The sequence below is a fragment of the Aulostomus chinensis genome, chromosome 23 (assembly GCF_037954235.1).
Source record: "Aulostomus chinensis isolate RoL2024-O1b breed Wild chromosome 23, RoL_Achi_v1.0, whole genome shotgun sequence".
In the NCBI taxonomy this organism is placed as follows: domain Eukaryota; kingdom Metazoa; phylum Chordata; class Actinopteri; order Syngnathiformes; family Aulostomidae; genus Aulostomus; species Aulostomus chinensis.
In genome coordinates, this window is record NC_141342.1 from 13,265,439 (window position 1) to 13,285,108 (window position 19,670).

The window sequence follows — 19,670 nt, forward strand, 5'->3', positions numbered from 1 at the left end:
AGTTACGGCCAAAAAAAAAACCTCGACGTTTTAATTTGAAGCTGTAACTTGGCACCGACATGGTCTGAATTAACAGTAAACGCACGTTAGCTTATTATTTTATCATTTCACCTCAGCTGGAGTTAACGTCATTTAGCACGACGTCTTTGACGTCATATTCCAGCGACGCAAAGTTGTAAACAGTAACGAGCAGGACACCACTGGAACCTCTAATTCGAGGAGAACATGGATAATCTTGTCAAGGTTTGTCACTATTTAAGTCCAAACCTGAATTTTCACGCAACGACTTTTTCACAAAGACATTAGGTTGCGGTTTGTTTTAACGACAGACGGTTAAACACAAGGCGAAATGTGGTATTATAACGTTAGCACGTTAGCTCTAGTACATGCTAATGCAACATTTTACAGCATATTACAAACAGGAAGCTTTTGTTGAATAGGCACAGAACCTCTCAAGAGGCATTTGTACTCAATTATTTAAAAAGATACGGCTAGAGTCGTACTACAGGAACCCCATGCTTCCGTTACTGTTCCTGCGTAGCTGTTGATTTGTCTGTTTTATTCTGTTTATATGTGTGTATGTTTAGGTAGTTGACAGATTGAAGGAAAACCTAACCTAAAATGTCCAATGTTTTTTTGGCACCGAGCCCTAAAGGTGACGTGAACAAAAAATACAAAAGAGAAATGCCCCTTTTAGTTCCAGAAGCTTTCTCATGCTTCCTAGATAGATTATCCTTTTTGGAATTGTTTTATTTTTTTGTCCATGTCCCCTTTGGGGCTCCTTAGTTCAGCCATCATGAGCTGACAGAACTACCGGTAAAAAAGATTTCCCCTCATTTAGATGCCAGTCTCAAAGCTCCCGCTGGTGTTAAATCGACCCGATGACTGCAAAGCTCATAGCATACAACTCACTTCATTTCCATAGTTGTCCGGTCCATCAGTGACCCCTCCGCTCTGCCTGCAAGCATCTGCATTTAATCTCATTTAATCAAGTTTTTTTTCCATTTAATTTGTCACCCATCTGTATGTGTGGTTGTTATCATGTGATCAGATGTACCAACACAAATCCTCCTGTATGACCTAAGGTACACGGGGATGGCGGCGGCTATGATTCTGATTTCAGTGACGACGACAGACAAGGAGAGTCCTCAGAGCAAAGACTTAAAAGGTAGATGGAGAGACAACAGATTATAATATATTTGAAAAGAGCAGACCTCACAGGTTTTTTTTCCTCCTTCGTTTACTGTTGTCACAAGTAGAATTTAGTGTAATTCAAGTTGCCTTTACCTCTAAGAAAAGTTAAATTTTTTTAATTGATAACAGAAAACATGAGGTGGAGATCTTACAGAAGCCTTTCCAGAAGGGTCGGTACTCTCAGGCGGCTCACCGCAGTTTTCACTCCAGTGAATTTGACAGGTACGCTACACATCTGAAAACGACTCATTCTGTTATTTTTGCAGCTGTCAATATTTTGTTTATTGATTATTTTTATTCCTGTTTTCAAGTTTGAAATATTTGATTTAATTTTAATATATTCAATTTTTATAGGACATATTCAATGAAGCATATGTAATTAATATAAGTGTCTATTTCCCTTTTTATATAAAAAATGTATAAAGAAAAAAAATTGAGGCCAGGTTTTTAAGGATTTGGAGACTAATAAGAATTTTCTTCTTTTCAGAGAGGAAGCAAGGAATAGAAGAGCCCACATCATATCATTGAATGCTGTATCCTTTTTCATCCGTGTTTCCCTGTGTCTGGGATTTCTACACAAATATAAAATAGACTGATTGAACACAACAGAACAGCCAAAGTAAAGAAATTGATCTTAAAACCTGCTTCCAGTTTGAGCGACATAAAAAGTTTGTTGGTGACTACATACTTTACTATGGAGGACATATGGCCGACTTCAGACGCACCACGTGAGTATTCTCTCTCTCAGTCAATCTTACCTTTTGTTTTTTAGTTGCAGTCGTTTTTTTTTAATCAGCCTCGCTGTCTTTATGATTACGCTTTCACTGTGTCGTTTCTCTTCCTCAGAGCCAATGACAAAACAGATCATGATGTTTTACGTGAGAATCATCGGTTCTTGTGGCGGGATGAGGATGAGGAGGACATGACTTGGTAAATATCCGTGGTTAACTTGTCCTACCAATTGCTTTTTGTATTATTTCAGTCATTCTGTTTACATGCCTTGGTGGTGATTAATAACAAAAGGCTTTTGGTCCCAGGGAGAAAGAACTGGCCAAGAATTATTACGACAAGTTGTTTAAGGAATACTGCATAGCTGACCTCAGCAGATACAAGGAAAACAAGGTAGGATAAATGGATATGCTGCAAGTATTTATTTAGCTATTTATTACACAGTTTAAAACTGAATACAGGAGCAGAAGGTGTTCATTTAATAGAAGAAAGTATAGCAGCTGGCTCAAGTTGGTGTTTTGAACACAGCAGATTAGAAACGCAAGTAAAATCCTGAACTGGGAAGATAAAATAATAGAAGAGGAGATAGCGTTTGCTGTTCTTGTCCAGCCACTGAAATGACACCTGTACAACCAAATCGGGAGCGCCACATCTGAAGGTGCGTTAGGGCTAAAAACAAGCGTGAGCAAGGTAGGAAAAGACGGACATTGCAAGAAAACACCATGGACAAAACCATGGACAGGTGATGTCATAAACAGTCAAATAAGATGGCAAAAGGCAGAAAGCAAAATCCAAATAATTACATATGCATATGTCTCTGGCAGACTGCAGTGGGGAAGGTGTTAGGGAGTACACGGAGAACGTGGATGGTTGTGTCTGCTTAGGTGTATTAAACTAGACTGGTGGAGCAGCAAAGACTCCTAACTCTCTAATTTAGACACCACTGCTAGGAAGACTATCGGGATTATTCATTATGCATCACACTCCAATAAAAAAAAGGACACTAATTATCCCAGTGGCGGTGCTATGAGCAAAGGTTAAGATATTATAACCCACATTTTAATTTCCACAACTGCTGATTTCAGACAAAAGTTATGAGCATGATATATTAAAACATAATGTATGATAATATGTGAAACTCATGGGCAGTGAGCATTTGCCTGAGCTCCTTAAAGGCACTGGTTTCTCTATTGAGTTTTACCACAAGTGATATCTCAAACTCAGGGTCAAACTATTAATAATTCACCCATCAGCCTTCCTAATCATGAAATATTCTCAGTTAAATAAGTGTTAATAATAATATAATGATGAAGGAAACACAATTAAGATTCTGATTAATAGCAGATGGTTTGCCGGTGGTGAAATAATACATCATTAATGGGGAGAATTTTAATTACATTCCATGGAATGAAAACCCAGCAGAGCTGCAGAGCTCATATAATGCATATATATTCTGGGCCACTCTGATCCTGTTCGGCCAGGCTGCTTGCTAACTGCTTCGGGCTTGCATGCCTGTGGGGTTCTGCGCCGCTTTATCCTCCAGCCCTACAGTATATCTCTCTACAATTTCTCTGGTGTAGAAACATAGTATATCTCTCAGACTATTTTTCCTTTTCAGCTTCAAAAAAAGATATCAAGTGTCTGAATGGCCATTTCAGGCTTTCCAGAAAGGTCAAGCCGTACACCTCTACTACGACTGATCATTCTCATTTGTATGTTTCTCCAAGTGGTTTCCTAGCACCTGCTCATTCCTTTTAAGGCTTTGCCTTGAAAACATTTCGTTGGCGGACCGAGAAGGAGGTCGTGTCCGCAACCCTGCGATCTCAGACTATTCCTCATCTCAGAGGCTCAGCCTTTGTTGATTCTAAGATGCAGACCTTTATCCTGCTGTGGAAAGTTGATGTATCTCTTTATCAAAGTGCAGACGCCACCTCACGTTCCAAACAAGACAAGTGAGCTGTAGCTCATCTTGATTTATAAGCAACAAGAGTGGAAGTTGGTGGTGTCGGTCATTACGCAACTCTACAAATATTTCTTTTAAGGAGGGAACTGTGTTGCACTAAAAAGAAGTGAAAAATATCCAAGAATGTTTTCTCATGCTTTTAATAACAGTACAGAGGAACTACAAACTCGCAAAAAGAAATTGTTGCCATTTCTGGAGATGGAGCCATCTTCTACCACGTCAGGTGGCTGGCTGAAAACACAGCCATCCTCTGTTTCCTGTAGAGGATAATGCAACGGGAAGAACAAGTGGAGGTCTCTGAGGTCTGCTCTTGTTGCTTTACCTTTGATGACGTGAAGACTCATCATGTTGAGATGCCACGGTGGATCAGTAATCTGCCTCTAGTGGTTCAGCAACTACCCTAAGAGGCTCTTTTAGGACTATGGGAAAACCAAGATCCAGACTGTCAGACCCGTCAGGGGACAACCCAGACCTTTTGCGTACCAGACTCTCCTTCCACAGTGTGTTAAAGTTACTAGCCGGTCGGCATGGTTCTCTTAGGCTCATTGTCTTGTACACTTCCTGTCTTATTCCAAAGCTGTGGTCCAGTGACTGGAAATGGGACCACCCATGCCATCTGTTTATGGAAGCTTGGACGTTACGGTCAAAGGAACCTCCTCATTTGGCTGACATCAAACTCCCTGTGTGCTGTGAACATCACGAAGAGCAAAATCCGTCATTGATTTGAGAATGGCATGTTCTGCAGTGCCTCTAAAACCACATCATGTTTCTATTGCATATTTGAGAGCAGTGAACTCGAACAGATCGGTTCTGCTTGGAAAAAAATCGTCACATTTGTATGCAAAAGCGCATTGTAATACTATAACTTGGAGCCCATAGAACCAATTGTCTGACACGCATTATTGTCCCATAATTCCTGTTAATGGACACCTTCTCCACCATCATCCCTTACATTAACGTGCATCATGAATCCAAATTTGCTCGCTCGTGTCTCAAATTTCCCCAACGATTGCAGATGTAACAGTGTTTTGCACCATTCCCACACGTTTAATCAAGATGATGATGATGAGTTTCGGGTAAATGAGGTGTGACACACACAGCTGAGTCCGGAAAGGCAGCATGCGCGCTATGTGGGCAGTAGTTAACATAGCCATGACGGCAGCATCTGTGGTGACACGGCCAACTACCAGAGATACACACGCTCCAAATTACAGAGGTGCCCCCCGAGTGATCTCGAGCTGTATTCGAGAAAGCGTGGACTGCCTCTAAACACACTCCGATATTACTACTGAGAGCAATGTCTTGAAAAGCTCGAACGGGCAGAATACATCACTTAACTTACTTAAATCTTTCTATGTAACAGTTTGGATTTCGTTGGCGGACCGAGAAGGAGGTCGTGTCCGGCAAAGGTAGGAGTTTACAATTTTATTTTCAAGTATACGCTGTATCACACCAGTATGCTCTACAAACCCTTCGCTTTCTGTGGTTTTATTCAACAGACAAATCCATTCTTGCTGAAGCTTGAGTTGTTGGTTTTTTTTTTGTTTTTTTTGTTGTTGTTGTTGTTGTTTTTTTAAAAGGGAGCATTTTCTTAGATTAAAAAACAGAAGTTGCCAGCTTTTTCCACTAGATGGTGACAGAGACAAGGTGATTTACACAGCAACTCATTGTCGAGTCTCTGTGTCCTTACATAAGTGTCTCCTCATGTAAAATGTATCACTGTACTTTGACCTACTGCCATGGCAATATTGCATTACAGAACCTTTCACATTTAACTTTAGAGTTGAGCTTTCTTTTCGTTATCTTGTCCAGCCAATATTTCTCAACCTGTGTTTGCAATAATGTCTTCCCCCCGCCATAGTATTTACACCCTTGCCTCCTTCTACTTCTTCTTCTTCTTCTTCTTCTTCTTTTTCTTCAGGAACCGACCTCGACAGCTCAGCGGTACTTTGATGATTACTGTCTATTAATTGTTCAGGATTAGTACAACACCTCCTTGCTGTCTGCAGGTCTTTTCGTGTGACAGTGATATTTATAGGTTCACCTGCTGTGACGATATCAGCCGCTCTGCCAGGGGAGGGAAACCTGTCTTTACGTGACAGCTCATTGATACGCTTTGTGCCACATTGACACGCACATATTTTACATTAAGTGCTATGCAGCCGCCTCAGAAACATACACAAGCACAGCATGTCTGAGATAGCTGACTAAGCCAATATATTGTTCCAGATTAAGACTGTGTAATCCTGGTCTCTTGACATCTCAACCCCCTGTGGCAGTTCTCAACAGGAAGTGGGATTAGATCAGGTCAGACAAACTTCGCTTGAACTGTCATGTCCGTTGTTCTCTCATTTCATGAACGATTGCAACTAAAATACTTCTCATGTGCCATTTAGAGCAGAGTGCATTACCACCCTCCGGTCAAATCAATACTAATCTCAATTTGCGAGCTGGACACTTGGTTCTTACTCAGAGGTGGTCCAAGCACTTGTGCAACTCGAAAGTGAAGTGTTTAGAGTCTCAATCATGCTCACTTTTTAATTTGAGCTTGGAATACTTCATGCAAGAGATGTACAAACTGAAGATTAGTTAGCAAAAAAAAAAACAACAACTTAGCTTTATTGTTCATCCAGTTGCTCAAGGGTTCAGGCGCAGCGCCGTGGCCCTTCTTGTTCGTTCTCTTATCGAAATGACCCTCCTATCACCTCCTGTGCACTTCAGGGGATGTCGCCATTAGGTAATGCTGACTACTGTTCACCCGGATCAGGTGGATTACGCTGACCTTTCGCCTCATGGTCGCATTGTGATATGGCATGAAGGGGGGCTGTTCGGTAAGGGAGAGGTACAGAAAGGTTTGCTTCTCCCTAATGGCTTAGTTAGAAATAATTTTCCGCTACAAAGATTAAGGAGACAGAAAAGGGAAAGATTATGTCCTTGAGACAAGAACATGAGAGGAGGATCCTCCCCCAGGACTCCATAGTTTCATACTTCTAAGGGAATTCTTGGGGAATGAGTTTTACTTTTATTTAAATCTCACCCCCCCCCCTTTTTTTTTTTGTCAGTACAGAATAAAAAAAGAAAAAAAGTTCTTCCTGTTGTGCGAGGCAAGGGAAAATGCTGGACAGTGTTTTAGCGATAAAGATCTCAAAGACGACACGCTTCTTTGTGCATTATTGTGATCAGTTGCGGAGTGGAAAAGCCTGCAGTCCTCAAATTCTCTCCCACAGCTCACATTACACATCGTTGCACGAAGCTCGGCTGGAAAAATTCCGAATCTTTTTTTTTTGCTTCTAACGAAATGTAAATATGTTAGAAATCTCGCGTTTAACCAACACATTGAATGTAAAAAGGATTTCGCTCCGATCAAGTTTGATGAACGTGTTTGATGCAAAGGCTTGCAGGGGCTTCGTTCTGGAGAGGAGATGAGAGGGGAGGGGAGGGGAGGGGAAGGGGAAAAAAAGTGTTTTTCAGAGAATTCTTCCCTCCTGGGTTTTGGATTTACTGTCAGGAGGAGGTCAAAGGTGAAAGGTAATTGAGGCCAGGCTTATTTTTGGAGGCCCCCCTTCCACAGTAGATGTAGTATTGGTCTGTGCTCTGTTTCCTGTCTTCAAAAAGTGGGTTTAAAACACTCTGAAGGACAAGGAATTAGAGTCAACTCACCTCTAAAAAAGATACAACCAAAAAAAAAGAGAGGAATTAGGTGCCTTGTAACTTGGGGAACTTTTCATCATTCTTAGAACTTTAAGAAGAACTACCAGCCTTTTTTTTTTTGGTATATGTGCTGCAGGATTTTAGTTCTTAGAACTACAAGTGGAAGAACCTCAGCTCCCTCTAGCATATTCTCCAAGTAGCTTTTGAAGGGTTGTAGTTCTAGAAGGTCTTCGCAACAAAGATCCTAGAAGGATCCCAGCAGAATACGTATTTTAGTGAAGTTGCTGCCTCAATTTCACCACCAAAAAAAAAAAAAAAAACCCAAAAAAAGATATACTGTAGGGTCTAGAAACTATGAGTTATATTTATTTCCATACATCAAATACAATATATAACTGTGGATTCAGTTATTTTTTCTTTAGTACTTCACCAAGATATCATCTGCTGTTTTCAGCCTCATCTCCATGCTAGCCTGACTAAATAATGACAAAATATTAAATCAACCGGTTTGTGTCTGTAATGGATAAGGGTTTTAAATTATGAATAATTAAGTAAAGACATCCTTGATATATTATTAAAACATGGGGGGGGGGGGGGAACCCTCTCCAGAGTCCTGTAAACATGAAAGAGAGACGAGTCTTTGTCCCTGAAGTGTCAAAAGGAGAATAAAGGCTCAGTTGGAATTGCCGGTTGCTCCTCAGCCGAGATGATCAATAAACAGCAGTCATTTTGGAGTGTCACCACTCAGAACTGCTTTGTTTCCAGCACCGCTGCTCAACTGCTCTCACAGAAAGCAATTGTCTGGTCTTCAGGAAGTCCTTTGCCTGCTGTCCTACTCCCATGATAAAATGTTTCATTTTTGTGGGTACAGTTAAAAAAAAGAGAAAGTACACGGGTCAAGGACGTGTTTGGTGGAGCTTAACGTGGATGTGCAAATGTCAATTATATATAATTGAAAGGCAATCATTTTATTGGTGGGCAGGCTCGGTTGAAATATCAGCACCTGACAGAAAACTTACTAATAAAGATACAGACTGTCCACTTGATTGAAGGCCCAGCATCCGGCTTCAAATTGAACTTGCTGGCAAAGCCCATTTTTTTTCCACAGCCAGTTGGTGAAACAGTCTCGTGTGAAGCATTGATGGCAAAGCAATGTGCGGTTCGTTACGTTGCTATGACCGAGAAACCTCGTCCATTGCTCTCTCACGGCAACGTGTTTCAGTAGATTATGAAAGCAACGTGGGAAAGCCCGTCTGCCTCAGCCTACGCTTTAGGGTCCGCCTTTGATTCACAACAATTTGAATGCAGGAATACTCAGAAATGCAATTTTGAGCACAGTAGATTATTGTTATTTTAGCTGAATAGTTGCATTTAATACCATGTAGTTTTCTTTGTTAATTAATTTCGGGAGTGAAAAAAAACGTTCACAAAGTAGAATTCCCTTGAGCTCCCTGGAGTCTGAGAGAGTGTTAGTGAATCCTTCAGTATTTTCTGAACATGTGCAGGGGTGTTCACTATTGACAGTTGGTCATGAAACACCACAGAATTCACAAACTCACTCATATGAATGCAGCACTGTGACACTCAGTCTGCACTTTCGGGACAAAAACACTCTTTAGGTTATGTGTTTCTGGCTTTCCCAAATTACATGTAAATGGCTTGCGGTTTTACCAAGATTTACTCTATTTATTATTTCATTCAAAGCCTTAATAGTTAAGTAAAAGTTGCTCTTATTTACTTTCCTGGAGTCTTGTTTTCATATTGAGGTTTCCTGGCAACCAGTTTGGAGACTCCAAGAGGTCAATGTGCCTTGCCAAGAAGTTGTCACACCAACCCTGACACACCACACTTTTCGTCTTTTTCCACATTTTTTTTGTACAGATTAAACAAATGAGATGATATTAATGAACTTTAAAGGTGCTGGCAGGACTATTCCATTACTTATGGACACAGCCAAGCTACCTGTTTTCAGGCTAAAAACTAAGCTAACCGACCGCTCCTGCTAAGCCAACTCACTGCTAGTGCTAAGCTAACTGACTGCTGGTGGAATGTTCTCATCTTCTTTTTTTTTCTGCAGGTTTTCTTTCGAAAAAAGGCGGGGTTTTTTTTTTCAAGTCAACAGATCTCAAATAATTGTATTTTGTCAACGAGCAAGCACTTGTTTGCTGTAATAACAATAATTTGACACTTTTAATTAAATTTAATTAAATCCTACCACTTTCTCTCTCTCTCTCTAAAAAAAGAGCCTGATTTGCTGATCCTACATCCTTTCCAAAAGTGACTACAAAGTAAAAGAGCACTTGCACAGGTCAGCAGCCTGCGACGTCATCCGGCGAGTGTTAATCACGCAGCCATCTGTCCTGCAGTGCATCTGTCTTGATTTAAGGCTGCTGGCCGGTGGAATTAAGAGTCATTGACGTAGGAAGACGGGAGTTCCCCTTGTTAATGGGTTTACTGAAGCCAAACTGGTGCCAGCACTTTTCATGAAGCACGTGAGGGGCACCTGATGTGTGAGGATACCCTATACTTGTTAACACCACATGCTGGGGATCCTCTCAAGACTTTTAACAGATTCGTAGAGGAGGTTTTTTGTTTTTGTTTTTTTCTTTTCGGGCCTTTTCTTGAAAGTGAGGATGCTCATTGTGTCTCCCGAGCTTGTATTAGCTTTGGTAAAGAGAAAATTGAGTTGAGAAAGAGTCTGAAAGCTCCCAGAGAGAATATTCCTACCTGAGCTTGATAACAGGGACGCGCCAATTGATGCAGGCACAGATACTCGCAATCACAATCTTTTTTTGTGGATTATGTTTGTGTTATTTATTCCCCTTTTGGGCTGAGGAAACAAAAAGTTCAAGAAAGCACAAATTCATTCATACAATTCATAAATTTTGATATCAGCAAATAAACACTGTCCGCTGGCATCGGTAAAATAATTTACTGATAATCCAGTGGCAGTCAACAAGGTGAATATCCTCTGATACCACTATACCTCTCCATCCGTGCATCCCCTGTTGATTAGATTTGGTTTTCAGACATGAACTTCATCTGAGACGTTGCCTGGAAACAGATTTCTATTACCGCCACTTCACCAAGGTTGTGGTTTGAAGAAACTGGAGGTGTCCAGACACATACACACCCCTCCATGCTTCAGCCTTGATCACACTCTTTTATATTCTGTGCAGATTCACTGTTGCAGGGAGGGATTCAGTTATCCACTCAAGGGAGCTCACTTTTGTGTGGGCAAAGGAGAAGCTTTTACCTTGTTTCTGATACAGTAAAAAGCCGGTTTGTGTGTTTATACAGGCGATGTATTTGATTGAATTGGTGTGTGTGCGAGCGAGCGAGCGTGCGTGCGTGCGTGCGTGCGTGCATCTGTGTGTTTGCAAGTAAGATGTCATCAGTTACATTTGTAGTTTTATGTCTGAGGGTGGGGAAATAAGCACACGGCAGCCACTGGTCATTTCTTATGACATCACACCTGTTCTGTTTTAAGAGGAACTACCAGGATTTAAAGACTGGCGTTCTCACCGCGTCACATCACACAGTTGAAGTTTATTTGAGCAGCATAATCCTGATATTGTTTATCAATTTTCCACTTGAGCTATGCTGACATTTATCCCTCTTAAAAACATTTTTATTTTTTCATTACGGAATGTGATAAATGTTGTCATATATGACAAATTACCCACTTTCTGTACGTTGTGTTTACTTGTTATTAACGTTAAAAAAAAAAAATTCTGGTTTGAGCTCATCAGCGTCAGTATTGTCAAATCCCTTTTGGAAAACAGGCATAAAGTTTGATATACACCAAGTTAAACTCAGCAAAAAAGATCATAAATGTTAAGAGCAAATGAACCTCTGGTTAGTTTTAAAACAGAAGCCAAATTAATATCCCTTATAAATTCATTGTTTGAGTTTATAACTGAGATTTAATACCCTCAATCAAATTTAATGTCACCTCATCACAACATAGGCCTGGAGCCAGAGGAGGGTTTTTTTTTGTTTTTGTTTTAAATTTATTTAGCTGACGTCATAGATCTTTAATCCAATATAGCACGTGAAAAGAAAGTCCGCCTTACGCCCAAGTGGCCCAAAGCCGTGTTGACCGGCTTCCCTTCTCCTCAGCGTTTACAGAGTCTCAACTGCAGGCAGGTGACGAAAGGCGTCACTTTCCTCTTGCGGGGGAATAAGGAGCATTTGATGGCCCGGTGCCAAGAACGGACAGCTCTGACGCACTCGCCCCCTCTGATACAATCTGGAGGAACCCTCGAAGACCAGATCAATACCTACTTAAGCTCCTCTAGGGATAACAGACAGGCTGTGCAGAGGCTTGAGGGAGGCCTGAGGGGATCAGGCAAGGTGAAGAAAGGGAGATGACTCGCAGCAGGCAGGATATAGTGGAGGGGTGTAGTAATAGATCATGGGAGGCATAGAAGAGCTGCAGGGGTTTGGAGTTGTCCTGAAAGAATAATAGCATCTCAGTCAATTAAATATGAAATGTTTGTCTTGATTATGTACTGATCTCTCCCACTGTTCAAGTCTGGTCAGATTTTCTCTCTCTCTCCCTCTCTATCTTCTCCAGTCATTCTTGACACAGACTGAATTCTCATGGTTGTGAAAATCTGGAGAAGTCAGGAGATTTAAAAACTGCAATTTCCAGGCCTGGAAAAGTTTTTGAAACATAAACAAAGCCAAAATTTTGGAAATTGATAGAAATGTGCATCACAAATACCAATTGAATCAAGGTGTACGGGGTTTAGTAAAGATTGACTGACAAAAACTGTCTTTCTTAAATATTGGTTTACTTTAATTTATGTTTATTCGTGTACTTAATGTAATACACATATTTTGTACCAAACTGTGTCAGTTTAATTAATTTTTGCCTGAACGTCTGATATGGATTTCTGTGTATTTATCAGTGTAAAAACTGATGTTTCATATAATGTTTGGTGATGAAAATTTTCCTCAAAGGTTTGGAAAAATCGCACGAGTCTTGGAAATTTGATTTTTAATTTTTAAATCAGATATGTACTCAGCAGGTGTGTTCTCACCTTTCAGGTCAGTTCCAGTGTGGAAACAAGCACTGTGAGAAGGAGGAAGGCCTCAAAAGTTGGGAGGTGAACTTTGCGTATGTGGAGCAGGGCGAGAAGAGAAATGCACTGGTCAAACTGAGTAAGCGCCAAGATTAATTCCTCTTTAATTTGAACATCCTTAGTAAAAAGTGTGTTAGTGTGTTAGTTCCAGTTTGTATGTAGTTGTGGCCTAGTTTGGGGTGGGGGGGGGGGTGTCAAAGACTTGTCTCATAATAATCCTCCTTCAGGTATCATACAACAGAAAATCCTGTTAGAATAATTACTGTAATTGGAGAGCCTACCAGTCATAGTGAATCCAGTTAAGCATGAAATGACAGGCTGTTTTAACAAGCTTGTGCTACAAGTCATTTACAGGCATGTTGTATTTACCAATTAACAAAAATGTTTGCTAATTTACATTCATTCCAAAAGCGATTTGATTTGTGACACTCATGACGTATGACGCGCTGGCCCTGAAGTGTCAACTAGAGACATGGAATGGACAAAGATGAATGAACATGTTTCTTATAAAATGGCGGGACTCGATTCTTACGTTTTCATCCTTGATCTGAGTTTGTATTAACATCGAAAACCACTATTACTTTATGAGAGAATTAAACTGGAGTTCCACAAGGCTCAACCCTTGGTCCACATCTCTTTCTATATTACCATATTACCAGAAATATGGAGCACATGTCATGACAGTACTCTTTATATACTTCTGGTAGAGCTACTGCATTTAAGATTTTATAACAGCATGAATGGAAAATGTATGTTGTATGTATCAAAACTTTGTTGAGTTTTGCACCCTGTGTCCAATAATACAACAACCTATACAATATTATCCTTTGCTTATTTATTTATTGTTTAAGTTAATTTCTACATTTTTTTCCCTAACCCCACATTTTATTTAATTATCATTGCTGTTATTGCTATTATTATGACTGGTGTTGTTTTTGGTTGTTTTTTCCCCCCCTCATGTGCTTTCTTGTTCTGCGTTATTCATTACTTTTCATTTAACAAAAGTAAAATAAACAGATGCTTAGAAAACAAAAACAATACTCAGACCTGTAAAAATGCAGAATTTTATTCAAGGTAACAGCCTATTTCACTCTGACTTTCTGTTGTGTCACCTCAGCTCAGTGGATGTATGCTCAGTCCAGTCCATGTGCTTTTGAGACGTATTTTTGTGTGCTTTTTAAATGTCGGCCATTTTATTTCATCCATATATGGCATTTTAGACATCAGGGCATCTGGACCTTAAAGGGATAATTCACCCAGGTCATCAAAACATCCAAGTGTCCTGAAGCCTTAAATGACTTCAGAGGAGGAATATGAAGTCATTTAAAGGTTTTATTATGTTTTTTTTTTTAAGTTTCAAAATTGATCTCCATTCACTTAAATTATTTGGGAAATTACTGCACCTTTTCCTGCGAAACTCCAGCAAGTGGACTAAAAGACTAACCCCTGCTGGCCACATGAGAGTGAATTGATAATGACTGAATTTTCTTTTTTTGGGGGGTGAACTATCCCTTCAATTTATCGCAAAAGTGCCAGCAGCACCTCAGCTCACAGTCCCTCTGGGCCATTCTATTTATATTTAACACCAATTCTAGCTTGGCCTGAAACTGCTTTGTTCAGTGTTTTTAGCAGTTTTCAGTTAGTTTTGGAGAGCAAAAGAGTTGTGGATAATTGTGCTCCCTAAAATCCTTCTGAATGATGAAAATTAAAGGAATCACGAGGAGGGCGGCACAGTTGTGCAGTGGTCAGCACTGTCCCCTCACAGTAAGAAGGTTCAGGGTTCAAGTCCCGGCTCCAGCACAGGATCTTTCTGTGTGGAGTCTGCATGTTCTCCCTGTTCCTGTGTGGGTTCTCTCTGGTACTCCAGCTTCCTCCCACAGTCCAAAGACATCAAGAGAGGACGAGGCTGATTGATACTCTAAATTGACTGTAGGTGTGGCTGTGAGTGTGAATGGTTGTCTGTCTATGTGTGTTGGCCCTGGTGACCTGTCCAGGGTGAAACCCGCCTCTCACCCGAAGGCTGCTGGGATAGGCTCCACCCCCCGCCCCCCCCCCCCCCACCACCACCACCACGACCCTTAATCAGGATAAGCAGTAGAAAATGGATGGATGGATAGAATCACAAAAAAGCTGACTCCAGGGTTTTCCCAGGCTTATCCAAAACGCATAACCTTTTTTTTTTAAAATTCCGGGAATGCTTCGGAATGTTCTTGAAAGGGCTCTAGGATGTGGCGAGGGAGAAAGATTTGAGTGAAGTGGCTGAAAATGAACACGTTATCCACTGCAAAATGTACAAAATGACCCTTTTATCATTATTTTATATTATGAAACACCCCGATAACGGCTTTTATGCTGACAACGATGCTAATAGCAATGAAGCTTTAGCTGTCAGTACAGATGAGTTGTGAATGATGACTCTGTTATTTCTGTTCCAGGACTCTGCCCTGAATGCTCATTCAAACTCAACTACCACCACAAGTAAGCCAGCATCGTTTGATTCGCCAGTGACGCTAATGATTGCAGACATTTTACACTTGTCTGCTAAAAGAAGGACAAGACATTTAGAGTCAACATTTCTTTCTAGTCAGAGCATCCCAAACCCATCACATTTTTTATGTGAAACCATAACTTCTCCTTCTTCTTTTTTTGAAACTTGGCTTCAGAACACATTTTTGTTATCCACAGAACTTTACAGCAAAATGTGTAGAAACCCTCCGAATCTTTAGCCAACAATTATTCACGTACCTCTGAAAGGAATTTGGCGCTAAAAGAATTTCCAGTTGTATATCAAGTGGGGCCATATGTGTTTCCTTTCTCTTTGAAATGCTAGCATGCTCAACCTGCGTGTCTTTTTTTTCCAGGAGGAAGGAGGTGAAAGTGAAGAGTAAAAGATTTTCTGACGAGAACCAGGAGACGTCACAGAAGAGGAAGAACAGGAAGAGGAGGAAAAGATCGGCACATTCCAAAAAGCCTAAATATACGAAGCAGAGGGGTACAGCTCACATCTCCCCAAAATATTTTTTTCATTCCTGTTATTTTTATTAACAACTCCTTTTTTGTTTGAAACATATTTTATAACTCCTTACAGAGCAATCCAGTTCCTCCAGCAGCTCGGAGGAGTCGCAGGACAAAGGTAGCATTCAGAAATCCACATAAACAAACATCGCGAACAAACATTCTTCAAAAAAAAAAATACTACCATTACACACTCCCCAGGCTGTCATCCTTTTTTAGAGTGAAAAAAAAACAACAACCTCATAATCTCTCTTAGAAAGACCATCCATTAGCCACGAGGTTCACAGGAAGACTCATCTGCTTTTTCTCAAGTGTCTCCACTCCTCTCCATTTCTTTGCCTCCCTCCCTGTCTGTTTGCCCTCCTCCGTGTCTCTGTCTTGACTTTTTATTCTAAGGTATGGATAGAGGAGAACACACACACACACACACATACAAAAACAACTTTCTGTGTACGTGATACGACGTTGATCTCGTGCGTTGAAATCCAAAAACAACACTCTTTTTTTTTTTTTTTTAATTTTGTCCTAATCGTGCATGTTTGAGTTGTTGGAAGAAAAATCTTTGATTAACGTATTAGAATGTCTTGAATGTGCATGGTTAAAGGATTTCAAGATTATGAGAGAATTTTATCGCATGGAAAATTAATTAACTTTACATCAGGGCAACAAAGGCTTTAAAACCAAACCATAATTTCTGATTTGGCCTCAGCCGGATTAAACTATTAGGGGCCCTCGGGGTAAAAAGTCTGCTGTTGGTCTCCAGTCGAACCCCTTAAATGAAGCATTCCTCTAAATTACATTTATATCTAGGGATCGTAGATAAAACGCGCTGTCACGCCATTAGCTAATAATACAGGTCACATCTTGTAGTGACTGTAATTGCAGCCTAATGTTGGATCAGGGTCAGCTGATTAAGGATCTACATAAACTGACAATTCCCATTCATGTTTACTTAGCATTTTTAGACTGAGTATATATGAGGATGCTGGTCTAGACATGTCATGAAAAATCATAAACAGCTGCAGCTTAATCCAACATTTATTCATGTGTACTGCTACTCCTTTAGCTTGACCAAACGTTTTGCTGTCTACAACTTCGATTTGATCCAGTTCACAAAGTCTCCTCCCTCCCTTTTTTTCAGCAAAAGCGAGCTTGAGGAAATGAATTCTTGCTGTGCGGTAGTGTTCCAGGTCTCCACTCATGTGACCAGTTGTTACAGTTACATGAAGTCAGCGACAAACCCCACCTAGAAGGAGGCCGGACAGTGCAGATTATTTAAGATAGTCACTGAATAAATAGGCAATCGGAGACAGCTGCTCAATACAGGACAACCGCACCAAGTGTGAAGTCTTCCAAAATAAGAAAATAGATCGGATGGTTACGGCTCAGATGGAATTGCTAAACATGACGCTACATTTCGGTTTGCTGTCTAGCGAAGCAGCAAATGGGGATCGAACCCCCGTCTCATTGTAAAAGGGACCCGCCCACCACACAATCTTCACTTCACTTTTCCCCCAATTGAACTACAGCAGGCACTGTAGCGCCCTACTGATCTACAATGGTGATTCCATTTAACGGGCTGACGCCGGGAGAATCTGCCGCCTGTGCGGTCAAAAGTGAAAAGCCCTTATCGGTCGTCCCGGTTTTCTTCGCTCAGACTGTGACTGGCTGCTTTCCAAACCTCTCCTTCTAGACTCGGAGGCCGAGGAAGGAGCGGAGGGTCAGTCAGAAGCAGACCACTGGCGAGGGCCTGCCCCTGCCGTGGAGGAAAGGTCAAGGTAAGCTGACAGCTAATGTACACATTAAATCACACCCAGTAAGCTGCGGTAATGCAATCATGGCCGGTCTTAACCACATAGTCTACGTAGGTCACAGGCCTCTGTATAGAACAGGAGGTAGACCACTTAGATAGCCTATCTGAAGGTGGCCTGGACTGTCAGGAAAGGCGCTAAACCTTTAACCTTCCCCCGACATTTGAATTTCTGCTCTTATAATAAGGCTGGAAACAGCAGGAGGCTCATGCTTCACCCTGCTTGTGTTGATGCATGTTGAGTGCGAGCCCAACAACGAGGACTCTGACCTCATGACATTTGGTCGAACACCACCGGCTAGACATGCTAATGATGTCTATCTCGGCACACGGATCTGCTTTCTATCTAATGATCTTTTTTTTAATTCACGTTTGTGCGCATGTGCGTGTGCGCGCGCTCTAGCTATGACCGGCACTAACCATTCGATATTTTTCCTCTATGTACTCAGGGAGGAGGAGTTTGATGAGTACTTTGAAGACTTGTTCCTTTGACCCCGCTGGTATCAGCTGTACCCCAGCTTTGATTACGTCTGCGCTCCGACGACTAATCACTCCTTTTTTTTTGTGTTCTTTTACTTCTTGTGTTTTGCATCTCCTGTGTCTGATACAAAAATAAACTCCTACCACTGACTTTGAGTCATCTGTCACCGTCTCCGTATCAGCATCCAAGTACTACAACATAATTTTACAGCAGCTGTGGAATTTGGGTTCGGATTTTTAAATAGTTTTGTTGGACTCTTTATCGAAGCTCAGGGTTGCCTAAAATAGGGCCCCTGGGTCAAAGTTGGAACTCCTAAAGGTCTAATTTGGCGTGCCGGTTGTGAAAAATGAAATAAAAACATACGATCGTTGACATATCATGTTAAACTTGGATTTAAATTTTTTTAAAAAGTCACAGTTTCCTGAGTTTTCTATGTATCTCTAATTACTAATTATATCTTTAATATTAACAACATCAGAGTGGTACTACATGATCCTGCATTGAACGGCTGAAGGTTCTCCACTGTTGCCCGCGCTCGAAAAATTGACCTCTACTCTGAATTGAAACACCCTAAAAAAAGAACATCCCATTGCAGTTGAAAGATGCGGCGTCTAGTTGGCGAAGCTCAGGTTCCATTCAATCAAGGGAACTTCTAGTTCGCATTTTGGCGTGCACTGCCTGCCGTGACAGTTCAGTTTGGGCCCTCAAAGAACACGTAAAGTTTATGACATTCCCATTAAACTACTTTTTCTTTTTTTTTTTTAAATTTTCCACATAACAGAGTAAGTATTGTTAATAAATATGCTATTATACTTTACTGATGTGGGTGAAACTGCAGTCATAGCAGTCAAGCCAAGTGTTTGACAGTTCTGCCCCTCACATAAAGACAAACCTGACCCTGCACAGCCTTAATTTCCGTTTGCCGAGGAGGAAACTGCGTGCCGTCCCTGGGAGATTAAAGGCCTTGGTTTAGACAAAGACGATTACCATTTACTTTCTTCTCCCTTTCTCCTGATGGCTAATTTTCCTTGTGATTCATAAAGTGAGCTAGCGTAACAGGCGGTCAAGTGTAGTGAATGGCACACGCAGGATTAAAACTGTTGCTTTTTGAGTGGAGCTGAGGCTCAATTAAACCCCCGGCTTTTACTCCTACACCTGGAGGCATTTACAGTTTGATAAATTGCGTTTTCAGCATCTGTTTTCTTGGTTACAATTATTCAGTGCATATTTACACACATTTAGGGACCCCTAGAAACAGTAACAATAACTTTTTGAAATTAAGATTGGAATTTTAATATGGAGTTGGAGCATCTTGGGGATAATCAACTGCACATCGGAGAACTGAAAGTTCTCATCTGCTGAAAATGGTAGATTTGAGGTTCTGATTCACTGAGTCGGATATCTCAGCTGGCAGTTTATTTGCTCTTAAATAACTGCAGACATAATGGTTCTTTTTATTATTATTTTAAATTAATCACATAAACCATGGCAGTTTTGGGGCATGAATAAATCTACAGACTGTTAGCAGAACGGGGGGACGCCGTGAACAGTCAGACAAACGTTGAATCAGGCAGGGATCAGAACCAATCCACTGATCCTCTTTCCTGAGAGGCTCATCCAGCTTTGGAGCCTCTAAGATCCCTGCACGATATATGACTAAGAAGGAGCACTGTTGCCGCTAAGCTCAGGGTTTCTTAAGTTCATTCTCTGTCTAACCTTGACGTGTGTGAATAAGAG

The 19,670-nt window shown here is 40.9% G+C and overlaps 1 protein-coding gene across 1 annotated transcript; it reads left to right on the plus strand.

Moving 5' to 3' along the window:
* The first annotated feature begins 102 nt into the window (after positions 1–102).
* Positions 103–18,082, plus strand: fra10ac1 (FRA10A associated CGG repeat 1). Its single transcript, XM_086194567.1, has 14 exons — positions 103–243; positions 1,086–1,168; positions 1,324–1,416; positions 1,682–1,727; positions 1,846–1,922; positions 2,041–2,124; positions 2,232–2,316; positions 5,250–5,295; positions 12,593–12,706; positions 15,063–15,105; positions 15,489–15,619; positions 15,716–15,760; positions 17,336–17,420; positions 17,902–18,082. Exons 1-14 carry the CDS (start codon positions 226–228, stop codon positions 17,942–17,944), a joined length of 993 nt encoding a protein of 330 aa, XP_086050693.1. The 5' UTR covers positions 103–225; the 3' UTR covers positions 17,945–18,082.
* The last annotated feature ends 1,588 nt before the right edge of the window (positions 18,083–19,670 follow it).

Coding starts and splice junctions, on each gene's coding strand:
- fra10ac1 (XM_086194567.1), top strand. Junction 1,728..1,845: donor ACATCATATCATTGAATGCT/GTATCCTTTTTC, acceptor ACCTGCTTCCAG/TTTGAGCGACATAAAAAGTT. Junction 2,125..2,231: donor GATGAGGAGGACATGACTTG/GTAAATATCCGT, acceptor TTTTGGTCCCAG/GGAGAAAGAACTGGCCAAGA.